This window comes from Erpetoichthys calabaricus, chromosome 8, assembly GCF_900747795.2.
Source record: "Erpetoichthys calabaricus chromosome 8, fErpCal1.3, whole genome shotgun sequence".
NCBI classification, from domain to species: Eukaryota; Metazoa; Chordata; class Cladistia; order Polypteriformes; family Polypteridae; genus Erpetoichthys; species Erpetoichthys calabaricus.
In genome coordinates, this window is record NC_041401.2 from 194,769,338 (window position 1) to 194,796,678 (window position 27,341).

The following is a 27,341-nucleotide window of genomic DNA, read 5'->3' on the forward strand; positions in this document are numbered from 1 at the left end:
CCTGCAAGCGCATGGAAATCTCGGTCAAACCCACGAAGCTGACTTTCCTCCTAGCAAAGAGAGTCAAACTAAAACATGAATATGGGTTTTGTCACCATTTGCAGAACAACGAAAGTCGACATCCCGTCCTGAAAGAGTTAAACTTGTTCTTTAATTCTGTGGCTTGTTGCTGCTCTCGTGGTGCATTAACAGACATGTCCAAAATTGTGGATTTTCTCTTTTTTAAGAGCACTGGGGACCTGTGCAGATTGACATTCCTCAGACGTTCATCTTTCTTTATTTTCAGATATTGTATGATTGGACACCAATTGTTTTGGCTCATTTTGTATCTCGTTATTGTTTGGCTGCAAATTAAGGAAAAAGAAATAATTAAGGGGTCCGTGTTTCAGGAGCAAGTCAATTAAAATGAATAAAAAAGAAGTTAATTAGCAGCAAAAACAGGTCACTCATTCAGAAAAGGGTTAGAATGAAAACCTGCAGTTGCGGTGGTCCTCCGGGACCGGAGTTGGCGACCCCTGGTTTAGAGTGTCCATGGAGAGTGGAGAGCCAAATGGATGAATCCTGGCAGAAGTATGGCTGTCGAAGTGGCTCTTGGCCTTTGCTAAGATAGTTTAAGGTTTAGGCCTTTAAAGGGTAACGATTCGGGGGCTGATGGATATAGGCATCCCGGGCCTATGAGGGGAGCGTCTTGTGGCTCCTGCTAAGATATTGAACCTGAAGGAGCCCCCTTTGGCCAGTTTTCATGTTTTGCAGAATAAAGAACCATCAAGCATATAGTGCAGTGTATTTCAGGTCAAGTGTCTGATTTGTGAATGTTAAATAGGCGCGTATTCTTGGATGAATGCATAAATAAAGCAGCTGGTTAGCAGAACGCGATAAAATTTGCATTTACTTTATTTTTTCACAAAATAACTCGATGCCGAAAATAATAATATAGGGAGAGGCAGAAAATGATTTAATTAGAATCGTCCTTGGTCTTATAATGTAATGACTCGCTTGTATTCCAGGCTTCATTTCTTTACTACATCAAGGGTGATGCAGAGCGACTGTCTCATCTACTCACATAGCTAAATGTCTGCTTGTGCTGACCTCATTTCACTGTCAGCAAGTCCGACTGCACCAGCTTGCTGACGAGAGTCTCCAGGCAGTGCTGCTGAGAGGGAAATTGAAGATTCGAGTCACAGACACCAGCAAGTCAGTGAGCGAGTGACGTTTGGTCTAATGCTGTGTGTCTTGTATCCAGCATTGTAGGGCGATGTGTGGTACTGGAGGATGTTCAGTGCTTTCTGAATTATACTTCATGCGATCAGCACGGCTCTGACCCAATTCAGGTGTTCCTGTACATTTTAAAAAAGCGAGACCTCACTGAGTGGTGAAGAGTCGCCCTTCGTCTGCACGGTCCTGCAATGAAGGCGGCCTTCAGGCTGACAGTGGTTTTGTGACTCTATGATGTGATATTTTGAAATCAGTTTTGCTGTTTCTCTTACATTTGTCACATACATTCACTGACTTTGAAGCCTGCCTCAAGTGAAGGAATAGTTATAACTCGTACACTTCATAAAAGCCTTATTACAGCATTTTATATTTTTAGAAAGTTTTATGAATGAAGGCGGTATGACCACATCACCTACAGGTTGCCCTTTTTACCAAGAACTGATCTCAGTTCCCCAGTTCCAAATGCACCACAATGTAGGGTACATAGTTTTATACTATGGATATCCTGATACTATCTTTAGGTTACCCAGCATTGGTTTGGACTTCTGGGGTCCCTAAAGATGGTATCAAGATATCCATAGTATAAAACTATGTACCCTACATTGTGGTGCAGTAATGACTTCTAGTGTGATTCAACTACCTGCCCCACTCATTTTAGCCTTGGGTGCATTTCAGGTGCTGCCTGTCAACATTTTTATAACTAGCCGCCCCCCGCAGGACAGTGAGGAGGGCCCTGCCTGGCTCCCTACTAATATATATATATAGTGGAAGATCAGCCTTGACACAGACAGACACAGACTCCAGATGTCGAAAAGCACACATGTTTTATTCCTGGGCACACAACACACTACAACACTCAGCCCAATACAGCTCACAGTCCTTTAGACTTCCTTTTCTTCTGCCTCCTCTACTCTTCCCGTCGCAAGCTCCATCCTCTTCCACCCGACTCCGGCTCCTTGAATGGAGTGAGGCGGCCCCTTTTATCTCGCTCCGGATTTGCTCCAGGTGCTCTGTGATGGTCTTCCGGCAGCACTTCCTAGTGTGGCGGAAGTGCTGCCCTTGCACCTGGAAGCACTCCGGGCGTACATGGTTCCTGATTCGGCAGCACTTTCCGGTGTGGCGGAAGTGCTGTCCTCCAGGGCTCCAGGATTGTCCAGGCGCCCCCACAGGGTTGAGCTTCCCAGCTCCATATCTGTGGCCTTGATGGAATCCAGGGGGGCTGCCCTCTTGCGCAAAGGGAAAGATAGTGCCCCTCTCCCGGTCCGTCCATGTTTCAGGCGTCCTGGAGGGGCAAGGTCCCTGGTTGCCTGCCACAATATATATATATATATATATATATATCCATCCATCCATCCATTATCCAACCTGCTATGTATATCCTAACTACAGGGTCACAGTGGTCTGCTGGAGCCAATCCAAGCTAACACAGGGCGCAAGGCAGGAAACAAACCCTGGGCAGGGCGCGCACACACACACACACATACACCCAAACACCAAGCACACACTAGGGACAATTTAGGATTGCCAGTGCACCTAACCTGCATGTCTTTGGACTGTGGGAAGAAACCCACACAGACACGGGGAGAACATGCAAACTCCACACAGGAAGGACCCAGGAAGCGAACCCGGGTCTCCTTACTGCGAGGCAGCAGCGCTAATCCACTGCGCCACCATGCCACCCTATATATATATATATATATATAATTGCTGCTGGAGTATGTGAATTTCCCATTGGGATTAATAAAGTATCTATCTATCTATCTATCTATCTATCTATCTATCTATCTATCTATCTATCTATCTATCTATCTATCTATCTATCTATCTATCTATCTATCTATCTATCTATCTATCCCATTGCTGCTCTTTGATAGGTACCGTGGCTAGTCTCTAATGTAGTGCCTTTTCATCCATCCATCCCAATGCAGTTAAGAAGGACATTGGCAGTATTTTTTATTTCCAAACGTGTTAATGTTTTATAGAATTTAACAGTCCATCGTCTGACGAAGTTAAGGATGACTCTGCTAGCTTTAAACTATGGTGCTGATTACAATTGTTCTTTTCTTTTTCCTACAGAAGCATGATCAGGGACAGATCCTGTTGGATTTAGTGTTTAAACATCTTGAGCTGACTGAGAGAGACTACTTTGGATTGCAGCTAGCAGATGATTCCAGTGACAACCCAGTGAGTACTCCTACATATCTGACCAGAGCCTTCATTTTTATTGAAAATTCTAAACATGCCATAGATAACCGTGCACTACATTACCGTTACAATTACTTTTTGTTTGTGTAGTGCCCTTCACTGAGTGAATAATTCTCAGTTAATATGCAAGAATTTATTGTACTACTTACTAAATACAGAATGGGTGCACATATTCAAGTATTCAAGAGTATTTATTGTCATTTCATCCATATACAGTAGTACAGCATACAGTGAAACGAAACAACGTTCCTCCAGGACCATGGTGCTACATAAAACACAGGACAACGAAGAATCCACGACACATAACATAAAGACACATAATATATAACAAGGTGCGTGTGAGTCAAATGTGCAACACTGCAGAACAGAACACATATATCAGATATCAGACCGGTCAATGAGTGTTCAGGAGTCTGACTGCTTGGGGGAAGAAACTGTTCCACATTCTGGAGGTGAGGGCCCGAATGCTTTGGTACCTTTTTCCCAATGGCAGGAGTGTAAACAGTGAATGTGAAGGGTGTGTTGGATCATTCACAATGCTGGTGGCTTTGCGGATGCAGTGTGTGTTGTAAATGTCCATGATTAAGGGAAGAGAGACACCGATGATCTTCTCAGCTGTCTTCACTATCTGTTGTATCTCTGACCGTGCAATTCCCAAACCAGACAGTGATGCAGTTGCTCAGGATGCTCTCTATGGTTCCTCTGTAGAATGTTGTTAGAGTAGCTGGTGGAAGATGGACTTTCCTCCGCCTACGCAGAAAGTAGAGCCGCTGGTGGGCTTTCTTGGCTAAAGAGCTGGTGTTGTAGGACCAGGTGAGGTTCTGTGCCAGGTGGACACCCAGGAATTTGGTTCTATTGACGACCTCCACTGTTGAGCCGTCAATGTTCGGTGGAAGATGGTCACTCTTAGTCTTTCTAAAGTCAACAATCATATAAGTACAGATTCCAGGGTTTGTTTGTGCCTTGCACACTGTGCTAGCTGGGATGGGCTCCACTGTGGCCCACCACTGTGGCCATGCTCGGGACTAAGCAGGTTAGAAAATGACTGACTGACTTATTCACAGTTATTCATGGCTCATTTCTAACTCTGAAGCTGCACAGTCATGGTATTCGGTTATAATGGGCTTACATTTGCTTCCATGTGTTTCAGTACAAGAAGAAAAAATCTGAATTCCTGTCCATTATTTCAAACTTCCTTGTCTTGGTTTCCATCCATCCATCCATTTTCCAACCCGCTGAATCCGAACACAGGGTCACGGGGGTCTGCTGGAGCCAATCCCAGCCAACACAGGGCACAAGGCAGGAACCAATTCCGGGCAGGGTGCCAACCCACCACAGGACACACACAAACACACCCACACACCAAGCACACACTAGGGACACGCCTTCATCCTTGAAGCTCAGATAGTTTTATGGTGAGTCTGTAAAGCCAGGTTAGTTTGACCACAGCCGCCATTTGCGGAGAGTAAGGACACTCGTCTGTGTTGTTCCTTTTTTTTCACGCTTGCAACTGATTTTTGTCTTTCACAGAGGTGGCTGGATCCAAACAAACCCATTAGAAAACAGTTAAAAAGTAAGTTGTTTTTTTTTCATTCCCTTTCTTCCTTTTCTGAGTCCATTTACAGAGAGTTGAATTCTTAATTTTTTTACAAATTTGAAGAATTTGTAGTGTCTTTTGTTTTTCTTTCTACTTATAATTGGCTCATTTTGTTGTAAATTTTTAATAATTCAGGGGGATCGCCACATAATTTCAACTTTCGAGTCAAGTTTTTTGTAAGCGACCCAAGTAAGCTACAAGAGGAGTACACAAGGTAAGTTGAAAATAATGTCAGATAATGCAATCTGTCTCAACGGCCACCTGATTGTTAGAATAGAAAAGGCGTTCATTTCATAATCACCTACAGCAACGAAAGGAATATTTCATGCCCGCTATTTTTTGATTTGATAGGTACATAAACATCCAAAAAGTTTATTATATCAAACGCCAGGAAGTCTCATACACTTGCCGCACAATGTTAGGACAAAGTTGAGTTCGGTTCAGTTTATTTTATATAGCGCTCTAGCAGAGCACCGTGACAAGTTCTACAATCTTCACAAATGACTAACTACGTAATTAGTGCACAAAACAGAAATGGATATGTTTAAATGGAAATATCTGTCCATTAATGCATTGGTGAACGTGAGCCAGTTGACACTGGTGGAAACGAAGCCAAAAACACGGTCAGCAGCATCAATGTGGAAAAAGAAACTTCTGGTGGGAGTCCACGGTCAATTTTAACAGACAAAGTCCTGGAGATCTTAGCCAACTGGCTGCCCACAGAGTGTTTTCAATGTACATGGTGAGTCAAAATTATGTTAACACTAATGGATTATTTTTATCTTGACCACACCTTTCCAGGTCGATGGATAGTTCGTGGTGAACTATTGCCATGGTCTCCACACTCCCCTGATTTGACACTCTGCGAGATCTGGTTATGGGGTATGGTGAAGGTGATATCAGTGACCTGAAGGACAGAATATGGACTGTGGTATCATCTATTCCCCGTAAAATGAGTGTCCGGCCTTTAAATGGCACTGTTGCTCGTTGGTTTTTGTGTGTTGAACATGATGGCGCACAGGCTGAGACATTCCTGTAAATCATCTTGCATGTATGAAGTATGTTTTGTTTCCGCCATTCAAATGTTAACATAATTTTGACTCACCCTGTATTTATTCAAATCAACACGTGCTCTTTACTGAGTTTATATGTGTATTTTTAAATGTTGTCACCTTATTGATTCACACATTTGAACAAGAGCCCACTTTCATAATGAAACGCTTTTGACTGTGCGTATCCGCTTTTCTTTAACGCATTGACTGTCACAGTGGAAATCGGTAAAATTTATTTCCGACACCAGTATAAAATCAAGGTGTTAATTTTATTATACTAATCTGCATTTTATTTTTGAGCAAAACTCTGAGTAAAAATTTATTTACTGTTAAAAAACAAAAAATCTATTTGAGTTACCTCATAGTTGGCACATTCTTTGCGCATGCCTGCTATGTGATAATGGCTTTGTGCGCACGCCAGCCAGGGCTGACAAGTTAGATCTTGCACAATTTGTTGGAACTGAATGTCTCAATTTCCACTTGAACTTCGTAGAGTTGAGATGCTAATCACTGAGAGATATTCAGATGGTTTTGCATATGTAAATTATTTTAGTGAACAATTAATGTTATCCAAAGCATGGCTAATAAGACAAAACTACCTGAAAGGGACATATTCTGTTCTGAAGTGCCACGCTGATTTTTTTACTCTTATTTCAGATGCCCACTTTCCTCTATTTACGTGTGTTCCCCGCGAATCTGCTCGTATTTGGGGCTATAGCCCCTGAAAAGGGTGTATGAGATAACTCATATGTGGCGTCCATCTATAGATCGCCTACTACAAGTTTAGCAGTGAGCGTGCTAACGTATTGTGAGAGTGTGCCTTGAGAAATGGTGAAGCAAGGTCTGATCTGCAAGGTGGACGTTGTAATACGTCAAAGCTTAGTCAGTGGTGGGCTTCACGAGGGGGAGCAGCAGCAGCAGTGTGGAGCCCAGCCTTGTCATACACAAACGGCATATCTCATGTGACTATACTTGATACCTTCTACAATATGCTGCAATAGCACTTAACTCATAAAAATGATGGCACTACAAACTTAGCTAAGATTGGCACAGCCTTAATGGCCAAACTTTTATAGCAAAGAGTAGCACTATAAACAGACAGACATGGACTGTTGTGCTGAAATTATTTCTTTTCATTTTCACAAGGTATCAGTATTTTTTGCAACTCAAGCAAGACATTCTTACTGGAAGGTACGACTTTTTACATTTTTCTTTTTGTTGTTTTTGTTTGTAGTAAATGCAGAGTTTTACATTTTTTATATTATTTAAGTTAATTTATTTTTATCACTGTATCATATTACAGGTTACCTTGTCCATATAATACTGCAGCATTGCTTGCCTCCTATGCTGTTCAGTGTAAGTATACTGTATGTCTGCACTGTGTTTAAATGAAATACTTCAAAACTGAAATCACTTTACAAAATGGACGATTAGAGGGTTTCTGAATTTTATAACTTTAAAGCAGTGTTAATTTATGTAGGATAAGAAAGGCTTTGGGGGGGTTTGATGAGTTACACTCATAATGGATTTAGCTAAAAAGTGTCCATGATTCATGGTGAAAAGGGAATAAACACAACTTTACATCTTGTGTGTGTGTGTGTACATATGCAGCTAGGGGGTCCGCAAACCAGTGCAGAGGTGATACTTGTAGAATCATTTCTCCCCAAAGCCTATTTTTGTTTATTAGGGATGGCTTGCTTACTTAGGACATTTTAGCAACTGAGGGACAATTTTTTTATTTTCATCAAGTTTGTTGGTACGCATGATAGTAGTGAAAGGTGGGAGACACCACTGAAAGAGGACCAAGTCTCATCGAAAAGTACAATGGGCATACTGACAAAGTGCGAGAGAGAGAGTTTAATTCTTTGACAGGTCGCAGACAAACACAAGAATCTTTCAATTTCATCAAAGACACTAATGCTAATGTTGCAGACCTACAAGGGTCGAGCAGTTGTCTGCTGTTCATTTCAGATGACATAACAACTGCCAGATGTAGTGACCACTAAATATTGTGTATACTTGCTATTTTGTGTTTGTTAAAAATATGATTAATTTTTTCTCCCTTTGTGGATCTTCAGCTGCAAATATGCAAACCGTATCACAGACCTTCTCTTCCATATATATATATATATATATATATATATATATATATATATATATAAAATATATAGAATGACAGGTAGGGGGCGCTGTCATCCCCTTGAACCCTCAGACAACACTTTCTAACACCAGGTAAAAGTCTAATATTATTATTTATTATAATAGCAATGTGCACAAAGCACTTACACTCCACAATACTCAATAATCACTAATCAATAAACTCCTAATCCTCCACTCCCAGAAGCTCAGTCACCCTCCCAACTCTGCTGACTGCTGGGATCTCCCACAGTCCTTTTATACTCCTTGACCCGGAAGTGCCTCTGTCCCTCAGTCCACGTGACTTCCTAGCACTTCCAGGTCAGATCAAAACTCTTCTTTTTCTTCAGCCCGGAAATACTTAATTTCTTCTGTTTTCGTGACGAGGTAGTACTTCCGGGCAATAGTTAAAATATAAATTCTTGTGCCTCCATGCAGCGTCCCCTGGTGGCCCCCATGGTATCCAGCAGGGCCATGAAGGAAAACTCCAATATCCATGATGCCCTGCGGGAATTCGGGGCAGGGAGGACATCACCTAGCGGCGTGGGGATATTGGCTGGGATACACTGCTGGCCATATATCACAATATATATACACACACACTACCCGTTTCCCGTGGCTCTGCCTGCATACTAGTGAAACAGGACATATTTTAAAAATTAATAAACAAAAAGGTATCGCTAGCTAAGGTGGCAAGTTACGTTCCAAAATGCAGAGGTAGACCGACTCCCCACTCCTGACGTCACGCTTCCTCCTTCCCTCAGCCCGCAGCTTCTGTCTTAGATTACCACAAATATATGGCTCCTGCACGCGAACTATGATTCTTAGCGCAATGAGAGAAGTCACAAAATCAACCAGAATGTTCAAGCAAATTGTAGAAAACAACCCGATCTAAATCCGTGAAGTAGTTTTCTCGTTCGCTAGCTAAGCGGATGTAAGATACACCCTGAGGCTGGCACATTGATGAGGATAGTAAATATATGTATAAAATGTAATAATAATAATGTGTATAATTATGTACATAAATGTGTGTGTGTGTATTATATATATGTGTGTGTGTGTGTGTATATATAATGTATATATGTGTGTGTGTATATATATAATGTATATATGTGTGTGTTAGACCATTTAATTCTTTTTCACATTTTATTATGTTGCAGCCTTAAGCTAAAATCATTTAAATTAATTTTTTCCCTCATATCAGGCAACACTCAATGCCCCAGAATGACAAAGCAAGAACAGGATTTTAAGAAATGTTTGCAAATCTATTATAATAAAAAAAAATCCTGGGACAAGACGTGACTTTTTCAGAGAGACACTTTCACGTCCTGCTAGATGAGTCTTTGTGCCAAAAGATTTAACCACACCTGGGGTTGGAAATAAAAGACAAAGAGTAGAACATCGTAAAGAATTCAAAAATGTTGGCATGATACACATGCAGAGCAGGTTAGAGATAATGAAAGTACTAAAATTCAAAAGTCTCAAGAAAATGATGGTAAAGATCGCATTAGCGCAAACAAATGGAAACTATTACTCGGTGAAATAACGGAACAGCGAAAAGAGATTGAATATATTGTTCAGATTTAAACTTTAAGTCAGAGACTTGTAGATCGTCTAATTTGTGTTGCCATCAGGGAAAAGTAGTGTTTCTTCCCAATGAAGAGGTGTATCTGCGAGAATTAAAGGATTTGCTGTTTGGTGAAAGTGAAATCCACATACGCGAGTGGCAGAGATGCGAAGTGGCAGGCGTGTAGCGCAGGCCCTGGGGGTGGCAAGCGAAGCGAGCAGGGGGTGAATTTAAATCTGAACTGTCACATTTATTCAGAGATTTGAAGGAGATGTTTTAGCCCAGGTGTGATTCATTCAGTACAGATTTGACCTGACCCTTCGTTTTTTTGTCATTTGTACATTTCAGCTGAACTGGGAGACTATAACCATTCAGAGTACTTTCCTGGCTACCTCGCTGATTATTGCTTCATCCCAAACCCACCTACAGACTTTGAAAAAGAAATTTCCAAACAGCATCAGCAACATAAGTAAGTCTTTATATATTGTGACTCCTAAAGGTTTCGATCTTAATAATAATAATAATTCATTTTATTTATATTGCGCCTTTCCCATCTTGTCAAGGTTAGGTCCCAGTTAGCTTTGTTTTCTCTGAATTGTCCGACTTGTAGCTTTGAGTTTGTAGAGCCTCCACTTTGAATTTCCGGCTTGTAAAGCTATAATTGGCATCTGTCTGACAGCACATGAATATTGTGAATTTGTGAATTTCCAATTGGGATTAATAAAGTATCCTATCTATCTATCTATCTATCTATCTATCTATCTATCTATCTATCTATCTATCTATCTATCTATCTGTCTGTCTGTCTGTCTGTCTGTCTGTCTGTCTGTCTGTCTGTCTGTCTGTCTGTCTGTGCAGCATTATCTAAAATAACATTTATAGTATATTTTACAAAATCTACTACTTATGTGGTATATTTATGAAACATAGTTTTTATATGTAGTTCTAAACCTAAATTTTAAGCATTAGCTCAAAACTTTGTGGATAAAATTTACATTCTTCTCACCAGCATTGTGATCCTCCCACATGGCATCTTGTATTTGCTCGGCATTGTGGTCATTGAGGACCCTTTTTTCACCGCTGACTACTTTAACAAATAAAGTAGTAAAGTCTGTAACCCTTTACATGTGATCTTGATCTTTATGTCATAAATAATTTAATGTTGTAATTTACCTTTGCTAGCAGAGTTTATAATGTACCACACGTAAGTCACCTCTGCTTATCATCTTCTGTATGTTTCGCTAATGTTCCTCATTATTGTTGTTTTATTCTTGTAGCGGATTGTCTCCAGCAGAAGCAGAGTATAATTACATTAATACTGCACGGACGTTAGAGCTCTATGGAGTTGAATTGCACTATGCACGGGTATGTAAAGAACCGGGTGTCGCTTGTGTGTTTAATAAAGTATTGACTGAGGTGTAAGTTTTTTCAACCAGCACTCCAGTTTTCCTCCAACTTCCCCATGAACTTGCTGGTTAGGATGATCTTTGATTCTAAGTTGTCCCCGTGTGAGTACATCTGTGGCTTTGTGTGTGAGTGGGCCCTGCTTTGGGCTAGCGCCCTGTCCAGGGTTATTCCCTGCATTGCACCCAGTGCTGCCAGGATAGGCCAGATAAATCAAGTGTGGCTCATTAACGTAGTGTGGAGGAGTGCAGCCACACAGCAATTCCACCTTCCTTGACTCTGATTGAACAGATGTGTGTGTGTGTGGACTCCTCGTTTTCAGCCTGACGACGTGCTTGCAGTGTCAGGGGGAACTCAAATTTAGTGACACTTCCTTGAGGACTTGGTGTTGCTGATGCTGTTAAGGGCCATTCATTTGCTGTTGGAACAAATTTCTGATTTGGGTGGACAATGCATTTACAGATTTGTGGACTTTTAGTAAAACTTCAGATTACGATGGACATTGTAACATTCCTTGGAAGTCTAAATATTCTACTTGGATTATTTGTAGCTGAAATTTAGTTTAGACATTTAAAAGAACTGTTGGGTGTTTCAGTTATTTTCTACTCTTAAGTTTTACAATCATTTGCCTTTTGGCAGACACGTGTTCTTCAGGAAAAAGTGGAAATTCTGCGGCCACTGCCGGGCTCTTCTTTTGAGTTAATATGTCTTATGTCTTAAGCACTTTTACTTTATCACGAAGCATTTTAATAATACTGTATCTCACTTTAAACATTTCTGTTAAAAGGTACTTGCTGTATATAATTAACTTAAGGTCTGTCTTGTAGGATCAAAGTAACAATGAGATTATGATTGGAGTAACGTCCGGTGGAATTTTAATTTATAAGAACAGGGTACGAATCAACTACTTCCCATGGTAAGAACTGATTTGTTTTCTAATCATCTTATTATATTTTGCTTTATATTGTGTTGTATCTTTTTAAATAAACCGTTTAACCGTCTAAAAATTCAACCTTGAGATTTTGATGAAACTCAGCTTTTTAGACCACCCTAAATCCGATTTACTTTCTCGTAGGGAAAGTATTGTAATCGTCCAAAAATTTTATTTTGAGAGTTTGATGAATCTTAACATTTTAGACCTCCCTGAGTCCAAAAATACAATTTTTGGAATTATGTCTGTATGTGTGTGTCTCAGTGTGTACGTAAACACGATAATTTGAGTACAATTTCACTTAGGTCAACAAAATTTTGCTTACAAGTACTGGGTACAAAACGTAGATTTCTATCAACTTTTGCGCTATTTCTGGTAACCGGAAGTGATACTTTACCTTTTATTCAGTCCGACTTATTCAATGTTACTTTCATAATAATTGTTCAATATTTTATTAATTTGATTTGATTTGTTGTTGATGGTTCTTTAATGTACGTAATATAAAAATATAATCTTTGTATTGAGGTCTACTCCTGAAATATCCATCCCCATATCTGAGTATGCGAGAAAGTCGAGGGGAGCGCATGCCCGATTTTTGTTAAATAAAGATTTTTGTTAAATAATTTTGAAGTTCCTCTTGCTCTGAAAAACAAAAACTACAAATATATAGGGTGGTCCAGGTCTAACTATGCAAATTTTGATGCAATAGAATGCAATAATTGCATAATTAATAAATAATTGTGAATTTCCCATTGGGATTAATAAAGTATCTATCTATCTATCTATCTATCTATCTATCTATCTATCTATCTATCTATCTATCTATCTATCTATCTATCTATCTATCATTATATAGTGCCTTTCATATCTATCTATCTATCTATCTATCTATCTATCTATCTATCTATCTATCTATCTATCTATCATTATATAGTGCCTTTCATATCTATCTATCTATCTATCTATCTATCTATCTATCTATCTATCTATCTATCTATCTATCTATCTATCTATCATTATATAGTGCCTTTCATATCTATCTATCTATCTATCTATCTATCTATCTATCTATCTATCTATCTATCTATCTATCTATCTATCTATCTATCTATCTATCATTATATAGTGCCTTTCATATCTATCTATCTATCTATCTATCTATCTATCTATCTATCTATCTATCTATCTATCTATCTATCTATCTATCTATTATATAGTGTCTTTTCTATCTATCTATCTATCTATCTATCTATCTATCTATCTATCTATCTATCTATCATTATATAGTGCCTTTCATATCTATCTATCTATCTATCTATCTATCTATCTATCTATCTATCTATCTATCTATCTATCTATCTATCTATCTATCTATTATATAGTGTCTTTTCTATCTATCTATCTATCTATCTATCTATCTATCTATCTATCTATCTATCTATCTATCTATCTATCTATCTATCTATCTATCTATCATTATATAGTGCCTTTCATATCTATCTATCTATCTATCTATCTATCTATCTATCTATCTATCTATCTATCTATCTATCTATCTATCTATCTATCATTATATAGTGCCTTTCATATCTATCTATCTATCTATCTATCTATCTATCTATCTATCTATCTATCTATCTATCTATCTATCTATCTATCTATCTATCTATCTAATTAGATCTGGACCACCCTGTACTTAAGAGTAAACTTTATGTTCTTAATTTGATTATACTTAGACAAAACTTAATGGCTTGGAATTTTCTCCCCCTCCCACCCTTTGTTTGTGTATTCCAGGTTGAAGATTGTAAAAATATCTTTCAAATGTAAACAGTTTTTTATTCAGCTGCGAAGAGAATTGGTGAGTAATTTGATCTCCATGAACCAGTTGTTGAAATAATTTGACTTGCTTTGTGTCCATATGGGCATTGCACATTTTATAAAAGTGTAAATATCTTTAACTTGCTTTCTAGTCATACAAGCATTGAGTGTTTTATAATCATATAAATGACAAAACACAAATATGTAGCCCTTGAACATGTGTAACCAGTATTAGAGTGTGATTCTCTATTTTGTTTGTACGATTTATAAATAATGCCCAGGTAATGAAATAATTAATGTACCTCTGTGCTCAAAGTTGAAATACACACAGTGGGGCCAATTTGCAACCTGGAGTCAGCCTAACCTGCAGGTTTATGGGGATGTGATGGGGAAAACCAGAAGAGCTGGATGAAAACCCGTGTAGACACTGGGAGACTCTGCAGACTCCATATGGACAGCAGCTGAACTTGAGATTCAAAGCCAGGACCTGTGAGGCCGTAGAACCAATCACTGTGTCTCCATGCCACCGCAAACAGTCACAGAAAATCATAGTCAGATAAACTGTAAAAGGTTAATGGGTTCATTAAGACTTTATTTCAGACATTATACTTCATAAATACTGATCACTTTAAGCTACTCCAATCTATAAAAAGCATGGAGGTCCTTAACAATGAAGCTGAAGTATCTTGGAAGGTGAGCTGAATGAGCACTGCAAAGAAAATTTATTTTTACACTAGTCATTTAGCCCGTTACAATAACGGGCGCTAGAACAGTAGTGCATAAACATTAGTAGGAACAGTCTATATGAAATGGCAAGGGACCTTGACCTCCTTCTTTTTGTTGGTCATATTTTTCTTTGTCTTTCGGCCTTTCTTTTGTTGATGTTTACTTGCTGAGCTGACCGTTCTTCGTGGGCTGCCGCCGTGTATTGTGTGTCTTTAATTTTCTGTGACAGTAATACTGGCTTGTACGGCTCTATTCAATAAGGGCGCACACAAAAAGGCGAGCTTCAAAAGGGCAACCTCAATTGAGTGCAGCGAATAAAGGCGTTCGTAGATAATTTAGTTCAAATGGCTCTGGAATATGTGAAGAGCAACAAAGGTGCAGATCTTTATTTACGCGCGCCTTTATTCGCTGCGCCCAATTGAGGTCGCCCTTTTGAGGCTCGCCTTTTTGTGCGCGCCCTTATTGAAGGATGCCGTCTTGTAAGTCCGCTGACTTGTACGTCCGTAATATGCCTTTAATCTCCTCTGACAGTAATACTGGCTTGTATGTGGCTGTAATATGCATCACTGTATTGTGTACCTTTAATTTCCTCTCGCAGTAATACTGGTTTGTATTTCCGTAAAACACCTCTAACTTTCTCTGACAGTAATATCACGCATCGCACCGTGCCCCGCGCATGCGCACTTCACCAGAAGACACCCACACACGGACACCTGGACGCACATAGGGATTTTATATATATAGATATTTCTTTTTAAATAGTCTTTATATATCCATGGCCTAGTCATTCTGGTCTCCTAATCATCTCCTGTCTCTATGTGGCTATCTCTCTCACCACTTCACCACCTAATAGCTAATGTGTGGTGAGTGTACAGGCACAATAATGGCTGCCGTGGCATCATCCAGGATGGTTTGAGTGGTTTCTCCGCATCTATGTAAAGCATTTTGAGTAGCAAGAAAAATGCTATAGAAAGGTAATTGATTATTATTAATTATTAGCTCTCCCCTGCGGCTCTGCCCACATAGTAGTGAAACAGAACAAAATAAATCTTGCTATTATATAAAAAAAATCTTGGTGGAAAGTAGACCAGGGAGACGAGACGTGATCTTCTCGAAAGACACTTAAAAGTTGAAAAGAGATTGGCCACGGAGCGTCTTGCGGGGACCTTAAACATGAGACTTGGTGCCAAGAGATTGCAATTTGACATCCCACGAGAGACACTGTAACGTCACACGTGACAAGGCAGTGAGACGACATTTAAAACAAGTTCATGGACATCTAACCAAGCAGTTGTTGGAATGCTTTTGGTAGTCAGACATCATGTGCTCCCAGCTCTTAAAACAACGACAAGTAGAACATGCAGCTTGCCAGCAGCAGCAGCAGTTGGAAGCCAGCAGATGATCCGACTGCAACTCCTTAGTGTGTGTTCAGCCCCCCCTTCACAACGCGAGCGGCAGAGACACGAAGTGGCAAAAGGACAGCTGCAGTATAGGCTTTTAAATGATCAACGTGCAGCACGACAAACATAAGAGTGAGCTCGCCAGCAGCAGCAACAAGACAACATGATCCGACTGCATCTCCTTAGCATTTATTCAGCCGCCGTCCCCCCCCCTTCACAATGCAAGCGGCGTTATACGTCCTGCAAGAAAGAGATTTAACCATGCCTGGGGCCAGAAATAAAGGACAAGTATTGTTTTTACAAAAGTTTTAAAGTAAAAGTGAAAATAATGCATTTGTAACAATTCCCATTGTATATCCAGTAAACCAAACCCGGGGGTGAGCAAGCAAAACGAGCAAAAGAAATAATAATCATTTGTATTGAGAAGAGTTTATATTGATATCTTTTATATCCAAGGGCCTCTTGATATTCAGTATTTTTGGTTTTGCAATCGGGGGCGAGAATGTAGCTGTGATCTCTTTGCCAAAAATGTAAAAAGTTGGTAATGTCTCTCTGGTCAAGTGGAACGTAGGTATGCTCCAACATCAAACGTGATATGTGCCTGTGATATCTCTGCCAATGAGCAGCTACCCTCTAAAATGCACATAGCTGTGATCTCTCTCTCAAAAACATCAAACGTTACTCTTTAACAATCTGGAGATGATAATGTCTGCTGAACAAACAGGGATCACTAGCTAGGTGGAGGCGAGGTGCACTGGAACACGTGGCGAGAGGTAGAGCGACTCGAATAGAGGCTGGCACGTGAGTGAGGAGGGCCTCGCCCAGCTCCCTACTCCTGAGGTCTCGCCGCCCCCTCCCCTCGGCCCACAGCTTGCCTTTTGGATTTGCGCAAATAAATCAGTGCCGCAACCAAACTATGACACTTGGCACGACAAGAGAAATCACAAAATCAACTGGAATGTTCAAGCAAATTATAGAAAAAAAACAAATCTAAATTCGTTAAGAAGTTCTCTTGTGAAAAGCGGACAGACAGACAGACGTTGGATTATATCTATCTATCTATCTATCTATCTATCTATCTATCTATCTATCTATCTATCTATCTATCTATCTATCTATCTATCTATCTATCTATCTATCATTATATAGTGCCTTTCATGTCTATCTATCTATCTGTCTATCTATCATTATATAGTGCCTTTCATATCTATCTATCTATCTATCTATCTATCTATCTATCTATCTATCTATCTATCTATCTATCTATCATTATATAGTGCCTTTCATATCTATCTATCTCTCATTATATAGTGACTTTCATATCTATCTATCTATCATTATATAGTGCCTTTCATGTCTGTCTATCTATCTATCTATCTATCTATCTATCTATCTATCTATCTATCTATCTATCTATAGTGCCTTTCATATCTATCTATCTATCTATCTATCTATCTATCTATCTATCTATCTATCTATCTATCTATCTATCTATCTATCTATCTATCATTATATAGTGCCTTTCATGTCTATCTATCTATCTGTCTATCTATCATTATATAGTGCCTTTCATATCTATCTATCTATCTATCTATCTATCTATCTATCTATCTATCTATCTATCTATCTATCTATCTATCTATCTATCATTATATAGTGCCTTTCATATCTATCTATCTATCTATCTATCTATCTATCTATCTATCTATCTATCTATCTATCTATCTATCTATCATTATATAGTGCCTTTCATATCTATCTATCTATCTCTCATTATATAGTGACTTTCATATCTATCTATCTATCTATCTATCTATCTATCTATCTATCTATCTATCTATCTATCTATCTATCTATCTATCTATCTATCTATCTATCTATCTATCGAAAAGAGATGAGCTCGATCTTCTGGCCTGTAGAAGGTGGAGAATGAGAGGCTTTAAAAGACAGCGGCAACCCTTGACTCTGAGTGGAATTACCCTTTGAGGAGCCCTGAAGTTGTCTCACATGTGTAACACAATATCTATTCAGTATTTATATTATAGAACAAAAGATTACTACATCCTTGCCTAAACATGGTGAAGTTTTTCTCAGGCTTTGAGATGATTTCCTGGTTTCAAGCTGTCATTTCTTATCTAAGCTTATAATAATAATAGTAATGATAAAAATAATAATGCATTTTATTTCAAGGCACCTTTCTAAACACCCAAGGACACGGTACAGATAATAAAATCATAAAACCAACAAAAACATTCATATATACATACACATAATGCTTTATCTGTTTCATTGTTCTATTCAGGAAAACATTTGTGTCCAATGTTACATATACCCTGTTGTATTTTTTTTTTTTTTTTTTTCTAAGACTCTGTGAAGCGCCTTGAGCATGGGAAAGGCGCTATATAAATAAAATGTATTATTATTATTATTATTATTATTAAATATCTATATCTATGAAACTGATAATACAGCAATAAGACTACGGCCTAAGGTCATGTAGTGTAAGCTAATCTAAATAGATAATAAGTCTTAAGATGAGATCTGAAAATAGGAAGGAAATCTGCGTCCCTAATGTTTTGTGGTAGTGAGTTCCAGATGTCTTTGATGCCTTTTTTTAGTCCGAGCAGCTTAAGACTTTGTCCACACTAATTATTTTAATTTAAAAATGTGGAAATTAGTCTCCATTTTTGAATTTTGTCCTCACTATCCCGGCATTTTTAAAACTGAGACTTTTAAAAAATGCTCTACAGAACCGTATATTTCTGGATATGCCAGCTTAGCATGGCATCAAGGATGGGTAAAAATGGAGAGTTTTGAAAATGCAGACTGTACTTGCACTGTGATTGGTTTGTGCTTATTTCGTGGCCCTTCCTTGATTGGATCCTGCGCATGACATAATATCTCATTCCCTGACTGGTCACCTTTCACAGAGGAAAACCACATTCCAATATAGCAGACATTGAGGATTTGCTTTATATGCCACTTGTGCCATTTGCCTGTATTCATCTAAATGTCATTTTGTACAGTTTGAGTACTACATACAGGTGCAAAAGGCAAATAATTTACCCATCACTGGAGTTTTGATCAAAGATCCCGTGGGTGGCGGCGTAACCGTCCCTTCAGTGGGAACACTTGCTCTTCCTGTTTCCCAGTGTAGGCAGACAGCTGTCAAATGCGTTTTCGGTCATTTTAGTGTGGGCAGAGATACTTTTATAAACGATGTGAAAACGCTAGTGTTGATTAAGCTCATTTTTAAATGAAAATGTAGTAGTGTGGGCATTGCCTTTGACGATCTAGAGTTCACCTTAAGTAAATGGTAAAGCTCTGTAACGGCCGACCCCTTACCCAGCTGGCAGCTACACTTCCAAGACCTGTGGCCTGGATAAATTAGAGGCTAATCTATAAATACCAAGCTGTACCTCTAACAAACAATATTTTTCCCACAATCGACAGTTTAAACATAAGCACAAGAAAGCAGATATGTAAAAATAGGTGGATCAATATATTAAATCAAACAACGAAAAAGCAAATTTCACACATAGAAAATAAGTATAGAAATGTATATCCCTCCACCAAACTAACAACGTGACAACACCATATATACAATAACAAACCCTCCCTTGTCCCAGTAACATATAACAAACACAAAGCACAATGAATGAACTACGGAAAATGCCAATGATAGTGAACTTGAGTCCGAGTATACAACTGTCCTGAATGCGGATGACTGGTCATCAGATAAGTGATGTGTTTGTAGTTCCCAGAAAAAAAAATGGAGCAACCTCACCGTGAATCCTCGGCTTGTGGTGGATGATGTAGTCTCTGGTGATGATTGATTTGAAGGAAGTCCGGCGGAATGAAAAACAAGCTGGTTATAAAAGCGCGATATGGAAACCAGCAGGTAAAGTTGGTTCGTTGTGGTGAAATGTAATCTCCGTCTTTCTCCTCTCTCTTCCCTGTTCTCTCCTGGTTGATTATATACTGTAGTACTGAGTCAGATGTAATTGATTGATTATAAACAGGTGCTTTCCATTTTGGGGCTGTGGTCTCCCTCCATCATCCGTCCCCCCCTGAATTTATGGGGACGACATTCACTAACGCACACATTAAACAGCAAACGGGGCGATGGAAACAAAATGCACTTGGTACAAACATTGAAAAACTCTATAACTATGTAGCCCAGGCTACAGCTCTTAGAATTAAACTTCTTAAAAGAAAAATAATAAAAATCCATTGAGGAAGCAGATGAACAAACAAGCGCCAACCAGATGCACGCTGTGTTCTCCCAGACAGGCCGGAAATGGCTGCCTTGGATTCCAACTCTTCACTCGGTCATCAAGAGTGAGCCCAAAAAATGTCTGCAGGAACCTCATTTTACATCTCACTTGCTTCTCTCTAGTGAATCCACTGAAGTAAAATGAAGATCTTTGTACACAAAGCCTTTTTCTGAGCATTTACCGCTCTTTGAAAAGCAATCCACGGCAACATCTTTTACATCTGGTGGCAACTCCTTACCCACAGTTACTGGCACGGGTTCTTTTCTCAAGTAGGCTCTGCCAGGCTCGTCTCCTGTCTTGTGCTGCCGTGGCTTCCCTTCTGTTCCATAGGAATGTCCTAAAAATTTTAATAAGTTCATGTCTGAGCTGTGGAAGTAGTATTGGGTTACGCCCAATCAATAGATAGATAGATAGATAGATAGATACTTTATTAATCCCAATGGGAAATTCACATTCTCCAGCAGCAGCATACTGATACAATAATTAATATTAAATTAAAAATTGATAATAATGCAGGTGAAAAACAGACAATAACTATGTATAATGTTAAATGTTAACGTTTACCCCCCCGGGTGGAATTGAAGAGTCGCATAGTTTGGGGGAGGAACGATCTCCTCAATCTGTCAGTGGAGCAGGACGGTGACAGCAGTCTGTCGCTGAAGCTGCTCCTCTGTCTGGAGATGATCCTGTTTAGTGGATGCGGTGGATTCTCCATAATTGATAGGAGTCTGCTCAGTGCCCTTCGCTCTGCCACAGATGTCAAACTGTCCAGCTCCATGCCAACAATAGAGCCTGCCTTCCTCACCAGTTTGTCCAGGCGTGAGGCGTCTTTATTCTTAATGCTGCCTCCCCAGCACACCACTGCGTAGAAGAGGGCGCTCGCCACAACTGTCTGATAGAACATCTGCAGCATCTTATTGCAGATGTTGAAGGACGCCAGCCTTCTAAGAAAGTATAGTCGGCTCTGTCCTTTCTTACACAGCGCATCAGTATTGGCAGTCCAGTCTAATTTATCATCCAGCTGCACTCCCAGGTATTTATAGGTCTGCACCATCTGCACACAGTCACCTCTGATGATCACGGGGTCCGTGAAGGGCCTGGTCCTCCTAAAATCCACCACCAACTCCTTGGTTTTGCTGGTGTTCAGTTGTAGGTGGTTTGAGTCACACCATTTAACAAAGTCATTGATTAGGTTCCTATACTCCTCCTCCAGCCCATTCCTGATGCAGCCCACGATAGCAGTGTCATCAGCGAACTTTTGCACATGGCAGAACTCCGAGTTGTATTGGAAGTCCGATGTATATAGGCTGAACAGGACCGGAGAAAGTACAGTCCCCTGTGGCGCTCCTGTGTTGCTGACCACAATGTCAGACGTGCAGTTCCCAAGACGCACATACTGAGGTCTGTCTTTAAGATAGTCCACGATCCATGCCACCAGGTACGAATCTACTCCCGTCTCTGTCAGCTTGTCCCTAAGGAGCAGAGGTTGGATTGTGTTGAAGGCGCTAGAGAAGTCTAGAAACATAATTCTTACAGCACCACTGCCTCTGTCCAAGTGAGAGAGGGATCGGTGTAGCATATAGATGATGGCATCCTCCGCTCCCAACTTCTCCTGATATGCAAACTGCAGAGGGTCAAGGACGTGTTGAACCTGTGGCCTAAGGTGGTGAAGCAGCAGCCTCTCCATGGTCTTCATCACATGTGATGTCAGAGAAACAGGCCGAAAGTCATTCAGCTCACTAGGACGTGATACCTTTGGGACTGGGGTGATACAAGATGTTTTCCAAAGCCTCGGGACTCTCCCCTGTTCCAGGCTCAGGTTGAAGATGGCGCTATAGAGGGCCCCCCAGCTCCGATGCACAGACCTTCAGCAGTCGTGGCGATACTCCATCTGGACCCGCTGCTTTGCTGGTACGAAGTCTCCTCAGCTCTCTGCTCACTTGCGCTGTTGTAATTATGGGTGGGGATGTCTCTCCTATGCTGGTATCAGCAGAAGGATGTGTGGAGGGTGCAGTACTCCGAGGTGAGAGTGAGAGTGGGTTAGTGTGGTCAAACCTGTTAAAGAAGTTGTTCATCTGGTTTGCTCTCTTCACGTCTCTCTTGATGGTGGTACCCCGCTTCGAGCTGCAGCCAGTGATGATCTTCATCCCATCCCACACTTCCTTCATGCTGTTATTCTGCAACTTCTGCTCCAGCTTTCTCCTGTACTGCTCCTTCGCCGCCCTGAGCTGGACTCGGAGTTCCTTCTGCACACGCTTGAGCTCAAGCTGATCACCGTCTTTAAAAGCCCTTTTCTTCTGCTTCAAAAGGCTCTTGATGTCACTTGTAATCCATGGCTTGTTGTTAGCATAGCAGCATACAGAATATCAATACAATATCAGAACTCTTCATAATGGAAACTTGATTAAAGTGGTAGGCGTTTCCTGAATGGCACTTTGGGCGCTTAGCCTTTTTCTTACATTGTGTGACTGTCGAGAATTTTATAAAAGTGACCGTGTTTCTGATCTAAGGATGTGAGCAACACAAGGGACAGGCCTGTCACCTTTACTCTTCACTCTGTGCACCTCCGACTATGAATATAACAGCAGCTCAGGTCACTTGCAGAAATTGTCAGATGGTTCTGCACTAATGGGTGGAGGGGAACCTTGAGAATCGTCATCTTAACATCAGCATAACTAAAGAACTGGTGATTGACTTTCACTGCACAGTTCAAGAAGTGGATGTAGAGATGGTCCACTCCTACAAGTTATTTGGGGGTCCACATTAATGACAGGTTGAACTGGTCTCAGAACACTCGGAAACTAGAGAAGAAAGGGCAGGGCAAGGTTCTTCTTTCTTAGGAGACTGCACTCCTCTAATATGTGAAGTGACATCCTTCACATCTTCTACAACCCTGTGGTCAGTGTGATTTTTATTTTTTTACACTGTGGTGTGCTGGGCTGGTCACATCACTTCAAGAGAAGCCCACTGAAGGAACAAGCTGATTAAAATGGCAGACTCGGTTATGGGACACACTGTGGACCCCCAGCGGTTGTAGCACAGCAGAGAATTAAAACAAAACTGAGTGCCATTACAAACAAAGCTGCACATCCTCTCCTTGACACACTAACACTGAGGACTTTCAGGCAACAAATCAATCAGCAGAAGCGTGTCAAGAAACACAACTGGGACTCCTTTATACCAACAGCAATACACCTGTATAGCATGTCACTGGGGCGGGCACTGCCAAGTCAGACGTTTCTTTATTTTACAATTTTCTTCCTTTTTAGTTATTCTGTTGTGTGTTCAGACCATTGTGTGTGTGTATTTGTTTATTGTTTGTTTATTTAAAGTGCTTCTACAAAAAGTCAAATTTCCCCCTGGGGACAAATACAAGTTCTTTCTATCTGTCTGAGTGTGTGTCAGTCTGTCTGAAAAGGAAGAAGGAGACTGAAAGGCCTTTTTTAATCCTGGAGGTTTATTTTTGTATTTAATGTCTTGACATTATTCACTCCAGCATTAGTAAGTAAGGTTCACTTTGAACTTTACTTCACAAACAGAATTATTTGAAAACTGCTTCACTGCACTGGTGGTTGATTGGAATTTCACCAAATTTTTTTGAGGAAGAAAACTGTCAGGTTATGTGAACTCGGCTATTAAAAGCTGGAAACAAGGCCACGGCTTGAAATGCAGTAAATAGCAATGCTGTTATTTGTTCATCTGGGAGAATTTTTAATAATGCATTCCAAATTCTCAGACAGTTGTCATAAAAGCGAGACTCAGTAGCGTCCTGATTCATAATTTATATTGAAATAGCACAGTTTTGTGAAAGTACCTTATTTTATCCAGCTGAGTAAATTGACCCAAGGCGTGGTGTTAGATGAGTCACTTCCACTGTTAGAGATTTGAACGTTAAAGAAGCTTTAAATAAATGACTTAGTATTGTATTTCAATGACTGTAAATCCCACAGAATGGGAAGCAGTACATCCCAATATAATATTTAAGGAGGACACCTCCTTATATGGGCGGCACGGTGGCGCAGTGGTAGTGTTCCTGCCTTGCAGTTAGGAGACCCGGGTTCGCTTCCCGGGTCCTCCCTGCGTAGATTTGCATGTTCTCCTCGTGTCTGCGTGGGTTTCCTCCCACAGTCCAAGTTAGGTGTATTGGCGATTCTAAATTGTGTGTGCTTGGTGTGTGTGTGCCCTGCAGTGGGCTGGCACCCTGCCCGGGCATTTGTTCCTGCCTTGCACCCTGTGTTGGCTGGGATTGGCTCTAGTGGACCCCTGTGGCCCTGTAGTTAGGATATAGCGGGTTGGATAATGACTGACTGACCTCCTTATATTGATTTTAACACCAACCAGTTTTGCTTACCCATTGGTGTTAGTTAGTGTTAGTGATCCTCTTCAGTAGGCGACCTTGACGTCAGTAGCCTTTAGATTGGCGTCATGGTGGCCCCTGCTGGTGCATTTGAGTTTTACTGAATTGAAAATCGGTTTATCTTTAAACGCCGAGGTCTATTTTTCTCCACTTTATTTATTTATTTTTTTCAAAAGATGACTTTTGCAATTTTCTGACATATTAATCTTTTATGACAGGTGTTCCTACCTTAAAATTTGTTTGTTTCACCTAATTAATTTGGGTGCAGTTTTTACTCATTATCTACTCATTGCTTTTCAACTTTTATTCCAAAACAAAACATTTTGCTTGAAATGACACAATTATTTGTGCAACGCTGAAAAGACATTATGAAGTCTTCTCTGTAAGCCTTTATTATTTTTGAACAGTAATGTGATGAGGGACAGACTGGAACGAGCGACCCTACGCAGGTCTAAATGTGCTGCTAATGATGTACGCAGTCAGCCTTTCTTATTCCTAGTGGCCTGGCAAAGTAAACTGAACACTCGAAGAAGCAAAATCTTAAAGGAGGAAAGCAAAGAAAAATGGCATCTTGTATAGCTTTACATTTTTTTTGTGAATTTCCCCTTGGGATTAATAAAGTTATCTATCTATCTATCTATCTATCTATCTATCTATCTATCTATCTATCTATCTATCTATCTATCTATCTATCTATCTATCTATCTATTATATAGTGCCTTTTACATCTATCTATCTATCTATCTATCTATCTATCTATCTATCTATCTATCTATCTATCTATCTATCTATCTATATATCTATTATATAGTGCCTTTTACATCTATCTATCTATCTATCTATCTATCTATCTATCTATCTATCTATCTATCTATCTATCTATCTATTATATAGTGCCTTTCACATCTATCTATCTATCTGTCTGTCTGTCTGTCTGTCATATAGTGCCTTTCACATATCTATCTATCTATCTATCTATCTATCTATCTATCTATCTATCTATCTATCTATCTATCTTATCTATCTATCTATTATATAGTGCCTTTCACATCTATCTATCTATCTATCTATCTATCTATCTATCTATCTATCTATCTATCTATCTATCTATCTATTATATAGTGCCTTTCACATCTATCTATCTATCTATCTATCTTCTATCTATCTATCTATCTATCTATCTATCTATCTATCTATCTATCTATCTATCTGTCTGTCTGTCTGTCTGTCTGTCTGTCTGTCTATAGTGCCTTTCACATATCTATCTATCTATCTTTCTATCTATCTATCTATCTATCTATCTATCTATCTATTATCTATCTATCTATCTATCTATCTATCTATCTATCTATCTATCTATCTATCTATCTATCTATCTATCTATCTATCTATCTATCTATCTATCTATCCCTACGACAACAGTGCACATTTGTGGTGAAGTGCTCAGCTATTCACGGTTCATGTGTCTGCTGAAAGCAAGAACTGGCACCTCTTTTAGAATGTGGTTGAATTATGAAATTCATAAAGGTGTGTAGAATCATATTTCTGAATGTTACACACATTCTTGCATTTGTTTTAGTTAAACACGTACTGCTAATCCATAAATCCAGTTGAAGGAGACAACTGCCTGATTATTCAGCTGTTATAAAACACATACGTTTGGCAATGCCGGCATGACGTAACTTTCAAGGGCGTTTGGCAACTAAGTGAACTGATATGAAAGTTCGAGCATTTCACATTTTTCATTTACTTCAGTCATTCAGTTAATATGAGGAGGAGTCAAGCTAAAGTTAGAAAATGGGATTTATTAGAAAATGGAATGAACCTTCACAAAACGGATGCTGTCATTTCTCAATGTCGTGGCCCCCCCCTTCTCACTTGCGCCACCTGCCTGGCAGTGCCAGCAGAATAAAACGTTTTTGTCTTGTCCTCACCTCCACTCGTTGCCTCACATTTTTATGCAGTCGTTTTGCTCACCCCTCTGAGTTAAAGCTGAAAGTCTACACTTCAACTGCATCGGAGTTGTTTCATTTAAAATTCATTGTGGTAATGTACAGAACCAAAATCAGAAAAAAGTTGTCTCTGTTCAAATATTTATGGACCTAACTGTATTAGTCAAAAGTATATTGATAAGAATTTGGAAAGGAACTGATTTATTGTATGATGGGAATGCCATTGGCACATGAGGGGCAGGATGATCAGGGCCTTGTCTTGATTGTTCCTGTATAGCTGGTACTGAAAGATCAGGTTCTGGGTGCCAGAGATCGGGGTTGTTAAACCACTGTAGCCCCCCATCCTGTGTTTATACTGGTTAGGGTTAGGGCAGCTGCTCCTTTCCTGTGTTGTTAATCAGATCAAACCCCATTGAGCTGCAGTTTGATAACGTCAGGTTTTTCCAATAATAATCTGCAGATAAAATTGTTTAATCACTTCAGTCTTATATGTGCTTACCTAATTGTTTTCCCCTTCCATTTATTTCCAGAGAGACCCCTGTTCTGTACAATTTAAGCAAACTCTTTTAGGAACTCATCGTGTAAATGTTTGTTTATCCTCCCAGGGTTGCTCGTCTAGTTGATAATGATCAACGATTGCTGCAGGTTTAGATTTGTAAAAGGTTCATTCGCGGTGTGCAGATGTTTACTGCTCAAGAAATCAT

General features: G+C 39.7%; 1 protein-coding gene across 3 annotated transcripts in view; it reads left to right on the plus strand.

Annotated features, from left to right (window-relative positions):
• ptpn4a (protein tyrosine phosphatase non-receptor type 4a) overlaps nt 1–27,341 on the plus strand; it is a 254,054-nt gene that overhangs the window by 132,827 nt on the left and 93,886 nt on the right. For all 3 annotated transcript variants that reach the window (XM_028808049.2, XM_028808047.2, XM_028808048.2), the window contains 9 exons: nt 3,292–3,399; nt 4,951–4,993; nt 5,153–5,231; nt 7,216–7,260; nt 7,373–7,425; nt 10,121–10,241; nt 11,050–11,137; nt 12,004–12,092; nt 13,902–13,965. In XM_028808049.2, the coding sequence (XP_028663882.2) occupies nt 3,292–3,399; nt 4,951–4,993; nt 5,153–5,231; nt 7,216–7,260; nt 7,373–7,425; nt 10,121–10,241; nt 11,050–11,137; nt 12,004–12,092; nt 13,902–13,965 (690 nt within the window). The remainder of the gene's footprint in view (nt 1–3,291; nt 3,400–4,950; nt 4,994–5,152; nt 5,232–7,215; nt 7,261–7,372; nt 7,426–10,120; nt 10,242–11,049; nt 11,138–12,003; nt 12,093–13,901; nt 13,966–27,341) is intronic.